Here is a 14,061-nt window from a genome sequence, read left to right as displayed (position 1 = left end):
CCTGTTTGTGATGAAGTTTATCTGTGCTTCTGACATTTACAGTGCGAGTATGTGAGTATGAGCGCTCTGTTTATTTACACTGTCGGACTCATCTCCCCCTCCCTCTTGCTGTGTTTGCTTTCATGTGGAATTGGAGCCCTCTCTAAACAATCAAACACAGCAAGGGAGAGGGGGAGATAAGCCGGACAGTTTAAATAAACAGAGCTTTCACACTGCTGCTGTATTCAAAGTCTGAAGCAAAGATGCACTAAATCACGAGCAGGCAAGAATTCTAGTATAAACGCAACGCTGCTTTCGTTATTGCAGGGATGATCTGGGACAAAGTCATGCACAGCTAGTCTCGGCTAAAGTTACTTTACTATTCCCTGTCTCCTCTGATTTGTCTGTGTGAAGCTCAAGCTGCCCCTCCAATACTGATGAATAGGCTGTGAACAGCTGTACATTAACATAGAGACTGCGCTTGCGATGTTGACTGAAGGCAATATTAAAATTAAGGGATCCAGCCGCTTCACCATTGGATGGGGGGCGGATGCTGTATTTACATGAGCCATGCCTCATTTTATGGGCGGTCATTACTGCTCATTTCATGATAGTTTAATACTAAAAATAAGGTATGTAAAAGCTTAATTTTTTTTAAAAAACTGTTTAATTTAATTGCATTTATATTAGTCATTATAATAATATAGTTTAATTAGCGTCAAATGGGAATAATTTCTAACCCCTTAACCTGCGCTATCCTGTATTCTTTGATTTTCATATATTCATATATATATATATATATATATACACACACACACACCTTGTAACTAATATACAATCAGTTGATTTAGCCATTTTTCCTGTAATTTAACTCTGAAAATGTTAGTGTATACTGCAGAGGTGATAAAATAATACAGGCATGCAAGTTTTGCTTAGAAAATGACAGTGACAAATCTTTCAAATGGGAAAGTCAAAATTAAACTGGCATGATTCAGATACAGCTGGAGATTGGTGCCTGCACTCATTTGTCTCTTGTGTATGTTCTATCTGAATCACAAAACAAAACTGGGTTTCCTGTCCCTTTAACCGAAGGGATAGGCAGTGGAGTGGAGTTTTTCCTTTAGAAAAGAAATGCAACAATCAAAGTATTCAGAAAGCTCCCATACTCAGCTAATATGTTAATTTATTGCAAGACTTCAGAAAAGTCTTGTAATTACTATGGCCTAGATTTAAAGTTGGACGGTAGCCGTCAAAACCAGCGTTAGAGGCTCCTAACGCTGGTTTTTACCGCCCTCTGGTATTTGGAGCCAGTCATTAAAGGGTCTAACGCTCACTTTCCAGCTGCGACTTTTCCATACCGCAGATCCCCTTACATCAATTGCGTATCCTATCTTTTCAATGGAATCTTTCTAACGCCGGTATTTAGAGTCATGGCTGAAGTGAGCGTTAGAAATCTAACGACAAAACTCCAGCCGCAGAAAAAAGTCAGTAGTTAAGAGCTTTCTGGGCTAACGCCGGTTTATAAAGCTCTTAACTACTGTGCTCTAAAGTACACTAACACCCATAAATTACCTATGTACCCCTAAACCGAGGTCCCCCCACATCGCCGCCACTCTATTAAAATTTTTAACCTCTAATCTGCCTACCGCACGCCGCTGCCACCTACGTTATCCCTATGAACCCCTAATCTGCTGCCCATAACACCCCTATATTATATTTATTAACCCCTAATCTGCCCCCCTCACCGTCGCCTGCACCTGCCTACACTTATTAACCCCTAATCTGCCGAGCGGACCGCACCGCTACTATAATAAAGTTATTAACCCCTAATCCGCCTAACTCCCGTCTCAATAACCCTATAATAAATAGTATTAACCCCTAATCTGCCCTCCCTAACATCGCCAACACCTAACTTCAAGTATTAACCCCTAATCTGCCGATCGGAGCTCATCGCTACTCTAATAAATTTTTTAACCCCTAAAGCTAATTCTAACCCTAACACCCCCCTAAGTTAAATATAATTTTATTCTAACGAAATAAATTAACTCTTATTAAATAACTTATTCCTATTTAAAGCTAAATACTTACCTGTAAAATAAACCCTAATATAGCTACAATATAAATTATAATTATATTGTAGCTATTTTAGGATTAATATTTATTTTACAGGCAACTTTGTATTTATTTTAACCAGGTACAATAGCTATTAAATAGTTAATAACTATTTAATAGTTACCTAGTTAAAATAATTACAAAATTACCTGTAAAATTAATCCTAACCTAAGTTACAATTAAACCTAACACTACACTATCAATAAATTAATTAAATACAATACCTACAAATAAATACAATTAAATAAACTAACTAAAGTACAAAAAATAAAAAAGAACTAAGTTACAAAAAATAAAAAAATATTTACAAACATTAGAAAAAAATTACAACAATTTTAAACTAATTACACCTACTCTAAGCCCCCTAATAAAATAACAAAGACCCCCAAAATAAAAAAATGCCCTACCCTATTCTAAATTACAAAAGTTCAAAGCTCTTTTACCTTACCAGCCCTTAAAAGGGCCCTTTGCGGGGCATGCCCCAAAGAATTCAGCTCTATTGCCTGTAAAAAAAAAACATACAATAACCCCCCCCCACATTACAACCCACCACCCACATACCCCTAATCTAACCCAAACCCCCCTTAAATAAACCTAACACTAAGCCCCTGAAGATCTCCCTACCTTGTCTTCACCATGCCAGGTTCACTGATCGGTCCAGAAGAGGGTCCGAAGTCTTGATCCAAGCCCAAGCGGGGGGCTGAAGAGTGACGTTCATCCTCGGGCTGAAGTCTGGATCCAAGCGGCGGCTGAAGAAATCCATCATCGGGCTGAAGTCTTGATCCAAGCGGGCGCTGAAGAAGTCCATCATCGGGATGAAGTCTTCTATGAAGCAGCATCTTCAATCTTCTTTCTTCCGGAGCCATCATCTTCCAGCCGATGCGGAACATCCTCTTCTACCGACGCCTACTCGCCGAATGACGGTTCCTTTAAATGACGTCATCCAAGTTGGCGTCCGTCGGAATTAAGGTAGGAAAATTCTGATTGGCTGATGGAATCAGCCAATCAGAATCCAGTTCAATCCGATTGGCTGATCCGATCAGCCAATCAGATTGAGCTCGCATTCTATTGGCTGATCGGAGCAGCCAATCGGATTGAACTTGAATCTGATTGGCTGATTCCATCAGCCAATCAGAATTTTCCTACCTTAATTCCGATTGGCTGATAGAATCCTATCAGCCAATCGGAATTCGACGGACGCCATCTTGCATGACGTCATTTAAAGGAACCTTCATTCGGCGAGTAGGTGTCGGTAGAAGAGGATGTTCCGCGTCGGCTGGAAGATGATGGCTCCGTAAGAAAGAAGATTGAAGATGCTGCTTCATAGAAGACTTCATCCCGATGATGGACTTCTTCAGCGCCCGCTTGGATCAAGACTTCAGCTCGAGGATGGATTTCTTCAGCCGCCGCTTGGATCCAGACTTCAGCCCGAGGATGCACGTCACTCTTCAGCCCCCCGCTTGGGCTTGGATCAAGACTTCGGACCCTCTTCTGGACCGATCGGTGAACCTGGCATGGTGAAGACAAGGTAGGGAGATCTTCAGGGGCTTAGTGTTAGGTTTATTTAAGGGGGGTTTGGGTTAGATTAGGGGTATGTGGGTGGTGGGTTGTAATGTTGGGGGGGGGTATTGTATGTGTTTTTTTTACAGGCAAAAGAGCTGAATTCTTTGGGGCATACCCCGCAAAGGGCCCTTTTAAGGGCTGGTAAGGTAAAAGAGCTTTGAACTTTTGTAATTTAGAATAGGGTAGGGCATTTTTTTATTTTGGGGGTCTTTGTTATTTAGGGGGGTGTTAGGGTTAAAGTTAAACTTAGCTTTAGGGGTTAATATATTTATTAGAGTAGCGGTGAGATCCTGTCGGCAGATTAGGGGTTAATACTTGAAGTTAGGTGTCGGCAATGTTAGGGAGGGCAGATTAGGGGTTAATACTATTTATTATAGGGTTATTGAGGCGGGAGTGAGGCGGATTAGGGGTTAATGCATTTATTATAGTATCGCTCAGGTCCGGTCGGCAGATTAGGGGTTAATAAGTGTAGTTAGGTGGAGGCGACGTTGGGGGCGGCAGATTAGGGGTTAATAAATATAATATAGGGGTCGGCGATGTTAGGACAGCAGATTAGGGGTACATAAGGATAATGTAGGTGGCGGGGGTGTACGGAGCGGCAGATTAGGGGTTAAAAATAATATGCAGGGGTCAGCGATAGCGGGGGCAGCAGATTAGTGGTTAATAAGTGTAAGGTTAGGGGTGTTTAGACTCGGGGTACTTGTTAGGGTGTTAGGTGCAGACATAGGAAGTGTTTCCCCATAGGAAACAATGGGGCTGCGTTAGGAGCTGAACGCGGCTTTTTTGCAGGTGTTTTTTTTTCAGCTCAAACAGCCCCATTGTTTTCTATGGGGGAATCGTGCACAAGCACGTTTTTGAAGCTGGCCGCGTACGTAAGCACCGCTGGTATCGAGAGTTGCAGTGGCGTTAAATTATGCTCTACGCTCCCTTTTTGGAGCCTAACGCACTGAAAACCCAGCCATTCTGTGAACTCTAAATACCAGCGGTATTTAAAAGGTGCGGGAGAAAAAAAGCACGCGTAGCTAAAGCACCCCTTTGGCCTCCAAACTCTAAATCTAGCCGTATGTTTTTTCTATGAGGCTCCTGATAAATTCGCCTGTGTACTGAAGCAGAGTTTGAGAAATCCTAGCATTTTGATCACACGTGAGAATGTGTTGTATAAGCATATAGTTTCAGATCATGTTCAAATACATAAACTTTCAGAACCATCACAAGGGTTTTCTTTTGCATTTTAAATATCCTAATGCTCAGAATCTTTTTTTTTTTCTTCTTTTTTTCTTCTTTTTTTCTTCAGGATCATCTGCAGATCATGTTGTGACTTGTCTCACGAGAGATAGCTATAGTACTCATGCCTTTATACAACATCTAATGGCTGTTCTCTCGCTGTTGGCTCGGACACCTTCTCCAGAACCAAAAGAAAAAGACTTCTACTCAGAGTTTGGAACTAAGAATACAGGTAACAAATGTATCACTATATTATGTGTGTATTTGTGCATATTTTTAACTGTTCCATGTCCTGACTTAAAGGGACATAAAACAAGTTTTAATTACTTTACCTGCAAATTTTTACTGCAGTGCCTCGCCATTAACCCTTTTTAGTTTTTGAATTGTAGAGCTCTAACTCCCGCCCACACACACACACACATTTCCTTTTATGGCTGTAGCTATAACCACCTTTGTTTTGGTAAAATGCTGGAGCATGCCTAGTAGCTGTGAACTCAGTTGAAATACAATGCCTCTGTCTAAACACTTATAAAGGGGGGGGGAGGAGTTAGCTGCTCCAGTCAGCACAGCTTTGCAACTAATTTTCCTTATTTTTGAAAACTATTTTAAAATACTTGCCAGCAATTTTTAAACAATTTTTTAATGCAAACTATTTTTACTTAATTAGCCGTTTTAGGATATGCACAGATATCAACATGTGTTATGGCAGGATTAATTAATTCTAGTTAGTGTTTTTTTGTTTGTTTAATAAATACATATTTTTTTTAATAGAATCAGCGCAAGTGTAGGTTTGCTAGCTATTAAAAAAAAAAATTAAATCAACAAAGTTTCAAAAGATTCTGTCACTGGAATACAAGCACACCACTTTTCTGCTTTCTTTCATGTAATTGGCAAGAGTCCATGAGCTAGTGACGAATGGGATATACAATCCTACCAGGAGGGGCAAAGTTTCCCAAACCACAAAATGCCTTTAAATACACCCCCACCACACCCACAATTCAATTTTACAAACTTTGCCTCCTATGGAGATGGTGAAGTAAGTTTGTGCTAGATCAGAGTGCAGTGAATGTCAGAGGGATGTGAAGGGAGTATTACCTATTGAATACAATGGTCATCCTAATGGGGATCTATTTCATAGGTTCTCTGTTATCGGTCGTAGAGATTCATCTCCTACCTCCCTTTTCAGATCGACGATATACTTATATACCATTACCTCTGCTGATTCTCGTTTCAGTACTGGTTTGGCTATCTACTTCATGTAGATGAGTGTCTTTTGGTAAGTATGTTTCCTTTATTTAAGACACTCTCAGCTATGGTTTGGCACTTAATATTTAAAGTTCTAAATATATGTTTGTACTTATATTTGCCATGATTCAGGTTTATCAGTATATTTCCTTTTTGCAGACTGTCAGTTTCATATTTAGGAAATGCATATATTAAAAAAAAAAAAAAAAATCTTACCTTAAGTTTTCAAATTGACTCTCTTTTCTAAATTGCGGGCTGTTAGGCTCGCGGGAGCGCAACATTTTATAATTTATTGCGTCATTCTTGGCGCAAGACTTTTTGGCGCAAAAATTATGTTTGTTGACGTAATTTCGTCATTTCCGGCGTCTTAGTTGGCACCGAGTTTTTCTACTTAGTTGCGTCATCTATGACGCTCGTGTTTGTTGCAGACGTTTTTGGCGCCAAAAAAATATTTTGTCAGTTGTGGGCGTCATACTTGGCGCCAAATTTTTACATTATTTAAGACTTAATTTCTTTTTGCTTCTGGTTTCCAGAGGCTTATTTTGTTTTGCATTTCTTTCCCATGCCTGAAACTATCATATAAGGAAATTGATCATTTTGCTTTATATGTTATTTTTTCTCTTACATATTGCAAGATGTCTCAAACTGACCCTGTCTCAGAATCTACTACTGGAATCCTGCTGCCTGATGTCGGTTCTACCAAAGCTAAGTGCATTTGTTGTAAACTTGTGGTAACTGTTCCTCCGGCTGTAGTTTTTGATAGTTGTCATGACAAACTTTTACATGCAGACAGTATTTCCATTAGTAGTAGTCCATTACCTGTTGTTGGTCCTTCAACATCTAATGCTCAGGATATTTCTGTTAATGTGAGAGAATTTGTTTCTTATTCCATTCAGAATGCTTTGTCTGTCATACCGCCTTCTAATAAACGTAAAAGGTCTTTTAAAACTTCTCATAAAATTGATGAATTTCTCTTGTTAAGTGTATCCAGTCCACGGATCATCCATTACTTGTGGGATATTCTTCCCAACAGGAAGTTGCAAGAGGATCACCCACAGCAGAGCTGCTATATAGCTCCTCCCCTCACTGCCATACCCAGTCATTCTCTTGCAACTCTCAACTAAGATGGAGGTCGTAAGAGGACTGCAGTGTTTTATACTTAGTTTATTTCTTCAATCAAAAGTTTGTTATTTTTAAATGGTACCGGAGTGTACTGTTTATCTCAGGCAGTATTTAGAAGAAGAATCTGCCTGCGTTTTCTATGATCTTAGCAGAAGTAACTAAGATCCTTTGCTGTTCTCACATATTCTGAGGAGTGAGGTAACTTCAGAGGGGGAATAGCGTGCAGGTTTTCCTGCAATAAGGTATGTGCAGTTAAAATATTTTTCTAGGGATGGAATTTGCTAGAAACTGCTGCTGATACCGAAGTAATGTAAGTAAAGCCTTAAATGCAGTGATAGCGACTGGTATCAGGCTTATTAATAGAGATACATACTCTTATAAAAGTGTATTTTAAAACGTTTGCTGGCATGTTTAATCGTTTTTTACATATGTTTGGTGATAAAACTTATTGGGGCCTAGTTTTTTCCACATGGCTGGCTTGAATTTTGCCTAGAAACAGTTCCCTGAGGCTTCCCACTGTTGTAATATGAGTGGGAGGGGCCTATTTAGCGTTTTTTTGCACAGCAAAAATTACAGACACAGACATCCAGCTTCTTCCTGCATGATCCAGGACTTCTCTGAAGGGCTCAAAAGGCTTCAAAAGTCGTATTGAGGGAGGTAAAAAGCCACAGTAGAGCTGTGGCAGTTGTTGTGACTGTTTAAAAAACGTTTTTGTCATTTGTTATTCCGTTTTTGGTATTAAGGGGTTAATCATCCATTTGCAAGTGGGTGCAATGCTCTGCTAACTTATTACATACACTGTAAAAATTTTGTTAGTGTAACTGCATTTCTCCAACATAGGTGTGTCCGGTCCACAGCGTCATCCTTACTTGTGGGATATTCTCTTCCCCAACAGGAAATGGCAAAGAGCCCAGCAAAGCTGGTCACATGATCCCTCCTAGGCTCCGCCTACCCCAGTCATTCTCTTTGCCGTTGTACAGGCAACATCTCCACGGAGATGGCTTAGAGTTTTTTAGTGTTTAACTGTAGTTTTTATTATTCAATCAAGAGTTTGTTATTTTAAAATAGTGCTGGTATGTACTATTTACTCAGAAACAGAAAAGAGAGGAAGATTTCTGTTTGTATGAGGAAAATGATTTTAGCACCGTAACTAAAATCCATGGCTGTTCCACACAGGACTGTTGAGAGCAATTAACTTCAGTTGGGGGAACAGTGTGCAGTCTCTTACTGCTTGAGGTATGACACATTCTAACAAGACGATGTAATGCTGGAAGCTGTCATTTTCCCTATGGGATCCGGTAAGCCATGTTTATTAAGATAGTAAATAAGGGCTTCACAAGGGCTTATTAAGACTGTAGACTTTTTCTGGGCTAAATCGATTCATTATTAACACATATTTAGCCTTGAGGAATCATTTATTCTGGGTATTTTGATATGATTATATCGGCAGGCACTGTTTTTGACACCTTATTCTTTAGGGGCTTTCCCTAATCATAGTCAGAGCCTCATTTTCGCGCCGGTATGGCGCACTTGTTTTTGAGGACAGCATGGCATGCAGCTGCATGTGTGTGGAGCTCTGATACATAGAAAAGTCTTTCTGAAGGCATCATTTGGTATCGTATTCCCCTTTGGGCTTGGTTGGGTCTCAGCAAAGCAGATTCCAGGGACTGTAAAGGGGTTAAATATAAAAACGGCTCCGGTTCCGTTATTTTAAGGGTTAAAGCTTCCAAATTTGGTGTGCAATACTTTTAAGGCTTTAAGACACTGTGGTGAAATTTTGGTGAATTTTGAACAATTCCTTCATACTTTTTCGCAATTGCAGTAATAAAGTGTGTTTAGTTTAAAATTTAAAGTGACAGTAACGGTTTTATTTTAAAACGTTTTTTGTGCTTTGTTATCAAGTTTATGCCTGTTTAACATGTCTGAACTACCAGATAGATTGTGTTCTGACTGTGGGGAAACCAAGGTTCCTTCTCATTTAACTATGTGTATTTTATGTCATAAAAATTTTTTTAGTAAAAATGATGCCCAAGATGATTCCTCAAGTGAGGGGAGTAAGCATGGTACTGCATCATCCCCTCCTTCGTCTACACCAGTCTTGCCCATACAGGAGGCCCCTAGTACATCTAGTGCGCCAATACTCCTTACTATGCAACATTTAACGGCTGTAATGGATAATTCTATCAAAAACATTTTAGCCAATATGCCCACTTATCAGTGAAAGCGCGACTGCTCTGTTTTAGAAAATTCTGTAGAGCATGAGAACGCTGATGATATGGTTTCTGAAGGGCCCCTACACCAGTCTGAGGGGGCCAGGGAGGTTTTGTCTGAGGGAGAAATTTCAGATTCAGGAAACATTTCTCAACAAGCTGAACCTGATGTGATTACTTTTAAATTTAAGTTGGAACATCTCCGCGCTCTGCTTAAGGAGGTGTTATCCAATTTGGATGATTGTGATTATCTGGTCATTCCAGAACCACTATGTAAAATGGAAAAGTTCTTAGAGGCCCCGGGGCCCCCCGAAGCTTTTCCTATATCCAAGCGGGTGGCGTACATTGTTAGTAAAGAATGGGACAGGCCCGGTATACCTTTAGTACCTCCCCCCATATTTATAAAATTGTTTTCCTATAGTCGACCCCAGAAAGGACTGATGGCAGACAGTCCCCAAGGTCGAGGGGGCGGTTTCTACTCTACACAAGCGCGCCACTATACCCATAGAAGATAGTTGTGCTTTCCAAGATCCTATGGATAAAAAATTAGAAGGTCTGCTAAAGATGTTTGTTCAGCAAGGTTCCCTTCTACAACCAATTGCATGCATTGTCCCTGTCACTGCAGCCGCGTGTTTCTAGTTTGATGAGCTAGGAAAGGCGATTATTAGTAATTCTTCTTCTTATGAGGAGATTATGGACAGAATTCGTGCTCTTAAATTGGCTGATTCTTTCACCCTAGACGCCATCTTGCAATTGGCTAGGTTAGCGGCGAAAAAATTCTGGGTTTGCTATTGTGGCGCAGAGCGCTTTGGTTTAAATCTTGGGCAGCGGATGCGTCTTCCAAGAACAAATTGCTTGACATTCCTTTCAAGGGGAAAACACTCTTTGGCCCTGACTTGAAAGAGATTATCTCTGATATCACTGGGGGCAAGGGCCACGCCCTTCCTCAGGATAGGTCTTTTCAAGACCAAAAATAAACCTAAGTTTCGTCCCTTTCGCAGAAACGGATCAGCCCCAAGGGCTACGTCCTCTAAGCAGGAAGGTAATACTTCTCAAGCCAATCCAGCCTGGAGACCTATGCAAGGCTGGAACAAAGGAAAGCAGGCCAGGAAACCTGCTACTGCTACCAAGACAGCATGAAATGCGGGCCCCCGATCCGGGACCGGATCTGGTGGGGGGCAGACTCTCTCTCTTCGCTCAGGCTGGGGCAAGAGATGTTCTGGATCCTTGGGCGCTAGAAATAGTCTCCCAAGGTTATTCTCTGGAGTTCAAGGGGCTTCCTCCAAGGGGGAGGTTCCACAGGTCTCAGTTGTCTTCAGACCACATAAGAAGACAGGCATTCTTACATTGGGTAGAAAACCTGCTAAAAATGGGAGTGATTCATCCTGTTCCATTAGGAGAACAAGGGATGGGGTTCTACTCCAATCTGTTCATAGTTCCCAAAAAAGAGGGAACGTTCAGACCAATCTTAGATCTCAAGATCTTGAACAAGTTCCTCAAGGTTCCATCGTTCAAGATGGAAACCATTCGAACACTCCTTCCTTCCATCCAGGAAGGTCAATTCATGACCAAGGTGGATTTCAAGGATGCGTATCTACATATTCCTATCCACAAGGAACATCATCGGTTCCTAAGGTTTGAATTCCTGGACAAGCATTTCCAGTTCGTGGCGTTTTCTTTCGGATTAGCCACTGCTCCTAGGATTTTCTCATAGGTACTAGGGTCCCTTCTGGCGGTGCTAAGACCAAGGGGCATTGCTGTAGTACCTTACTTGGACGACATTCTGATTCGAGCGTCGTCCCTTCCTCAAGTAAAGGCTCACACGGACATTGTCCTGGCCTTTCTCAGATCTCACGGATGGAAAGTGAACGTGGAAAAGAGTTCTCTATCTCCGTCAACGAGGGTTCCCTTTTTGGGAACTATAATAGACTCCTTAGAAATGAGGATTTTTCTGACAGAAGCCAGAAAAACAAAACTTCTAGACTCTTGTCGGATACTTCATTCCGTTCCTCTTCCTTCCATAGCGCAGTGCATGGAAGTGATAGGTTTGATGGTAGCGGCAATGGACATAGTTCCTTTTGTGCGCATTCATCTAAGACCATTACAACTGTTCATGCTCAGTCAGTGGAATGGGGACTATTCAGACTTGTCTCCGAAGATACAAGTAAATCAGAGGACCAGAGACTCATTCCGTTGGTGGCTGTCCCTGGACAACCTGTCACAAGGGATGACCTTCCGCAGACCAGAGTGGGTCATTGTCACGACCGACGCCAGTCTGATGGGCTGGGGCGCGGTCTGGGGATCCCTGAAAGCTCAGGGTCTTTGGTCTCGGGTAGAATCTCTTCTACCGATAAATATTCTGGAACTGAGAGCGATATTCAATGCTCTCAAGGCTTGGCCTCAGCTAGCGAGGGCCAAGTTCATACATCGACCATCAGGGGGGAACAAGGAGTTCCCTAGCGATGGAAGAAGTGACCAAAATCATTCTATGGGCGGAGTCTCACTCCTGCCACCTGTCTGCTATCCACATCCCAGGAGTGGAAAATTGGGAAGCGGATTTTCTGAGTCGTCAGACATTGCATCCGGGGGAGTGGGAACTCCATCCGGAAATCTTTGCCCAAGTCACTCAACCGTGGGGCATTCCAGACATGGATCTGATGGCCTCTCGTCAGAACTTCAGAGTTCCTTACTACGGGTACAGATCCAGGGATCCCAAGGCGGCTCTAGTGGATGCACTAGTAGCACCTTGGACCTTCAAACTAGCTTATGTGTTCCCGCCGTTTCCTCTCATCCCCAGGCTGGTAGCCAGGATCAATCAGGAGAGGGCGTCGGTGATTTTGATAGCTCCTGCGTGGCCACGCAGGACTTGGTATGCAGATCTGGTGAATATGTCATCGGCTCCACCATGGAAGCTACCTTTGAGACGAGACCTTCTTGTTCTAGGTCCGTTCGACCCACTCCAGCTGACTGCTTGGAGATTGAACGCTTGATCTTATCAAAGCGAGGGTTCTCAGATTCTGTTATTAATACTCTTGTTCAGGCCTGAAAGCCTGTAACCAGAAAAATTACCACATAATTTGGTATATCTGTTGGTGTGAATCTGCAGGATTCCCTTGGGACAAGGTTAAGATTCCTAAGAGTCTATCCTTCCTTCGAGAAGGATTGGAAAAAGGATTATCTGCAAGTTCCTTGATGGGACAGATTTCTGCCTTGTCTGTGTTACTTCACAAAAAGCTGGCAGCTGTGCCAGATGTTCTAGCCTTTGTTCAGGCTCTGGTTAGAATCAAGCCTGTTTACAAAATTTTGACTCCTCCTTGGAGTCTCAACCTAGTTCTTTCAGTTCTTTAGGGGGTTCCGTTTGAACCCTTACATTCCGTTGATATTAAGTTATTATCTTGGAAAGTTTTGTTTTTGGTTGCAATTTCTTCTGCTAGAAGAGTTTCAGAATTATCTGCTCTGCAGTGTTCTTCTCCTTATCTGGTGTTCCATGCAGATAAGGTGGTTTTGCGTACTAAACCTGGTTTTCTTCCAAAAGTTGTTTCTAACAAAAACATTAACCAGGAGATAGTTGTGCCTTCTTTGTGTCCTAATCCAGTTTCAAAGAAGGAACGTTTGTTGCACAACTTGGATGTAGTTCGTGCTCTCAAATTTTACTTAGCAGCTACTAAGGTTTTCAGACAAACTTTGTCTTTGTTTGTTGTTTATTCTGGTAAACGGAGAGGTCAAAAAGCAACTTCTACCTCTCTCTCCTTCTGGATTAAAAGCATTATCCGATTGGCTTATGAGACTGCCGGACGGCAGCCTCCTGAAAGAATCACAGCTCACTCCACTAGGGCTGTGGCTTCCACATGGGCCTTCAAGAACGAGGCTTCTGTTGATCAGATATGTAAGGCAGCGACTTGGTCTTCACTGCACACTTTTTCAAAATTTTACAAATTTGATACTTTTGCTTCTTCTGAGGCTATTTTTGGGAGAAAGGTTTTGCAAGCCGTGGTGCCTTCCATTTAGGTGACCTGATTTGCTCCCTCCCTTCATCCGTGTCCTAAAGCTTTGGTATTGGTTCCCACAAGTAAGGATGACGCCGTGGACCGGACACACCTATGTTGGAGAAAACAGAATTTATGTTTACCTGATAAATTACTTTCTCCAACGGTGTGTCCGGTCCACGGCCCGCCCTGGTTTTTTTTTTAATCAGGTCTGATAATTTATTTTCTTTAACTACAGTCACCACGGTAACATATGGTTTCTCCTATGCAAATATTCCTCCTTAACGTCGGTCGAATGACTGGGGTAGGCGGAGCCTAGGAGGGATCATGTGACCAGCTTTGCTGGGCTCTTTGCCATTTCCTGTTGGGGAAGAGAATATCCCACAAGTAAGGATGACGCCGTGGACCGGACACACCGTTGGAGAAAGTAATTTATCAGGTAAACATAAATTCTGTTTTTTTCACTGTTATTTCAAAATTTGGGAAAATTTGTGTTTCTTAAAGGCGCAGTAACGTTTTTTTTTATATTGCTTGTAAACTTGTTTTAAAGTGTTTTCCAAGCTTGCTAGTCTCATTACTAGTCTGTTTAAACATGTCTGACACAGAGGAACCTACTTGTT

General features: G+C 41.7%; 1 protein-coding gene across 1 annotated transcript in view; it reads left to right on the top strand.

The window, feature by feature from the left end:
• Positions 1 to 14,061, top strand: part of NISCH (nischarin) — a 670,823-nt gene that overhangs the window by 611,566 nt on the left and 45,196 nt on the right. Inside the window, 1 exon segment of the mRNA XM_053721022.1 lies at positions 4,949 to 5,110. Within this exon segment, the coding sequence (XP_053576997.1) occupies positions 4,949 to 5,110 (162 nt within the window).

The sequence above is a fragment of the Bombina bombina genome, chromosome 7, assembly GCF_027579735.1.
Source record: "Bombina bombina isolate aBomBom1 chromosome 7, aBomBom1.pri, whole genome shotgun sequence".
In the NCBI taxonomy this organism is placed as follows: domain Eukaryota; kingdom Metazoa; phylum Chordata; class Amphibia; order Anura; family Bombinatoridae; genus Bombina; species Bombina bombina.
The sequence above is the reverse complement of the archived record's forward strand: the minus strand, read 5'-3'. Positions and strand labels throughout refer to the sequence as shown.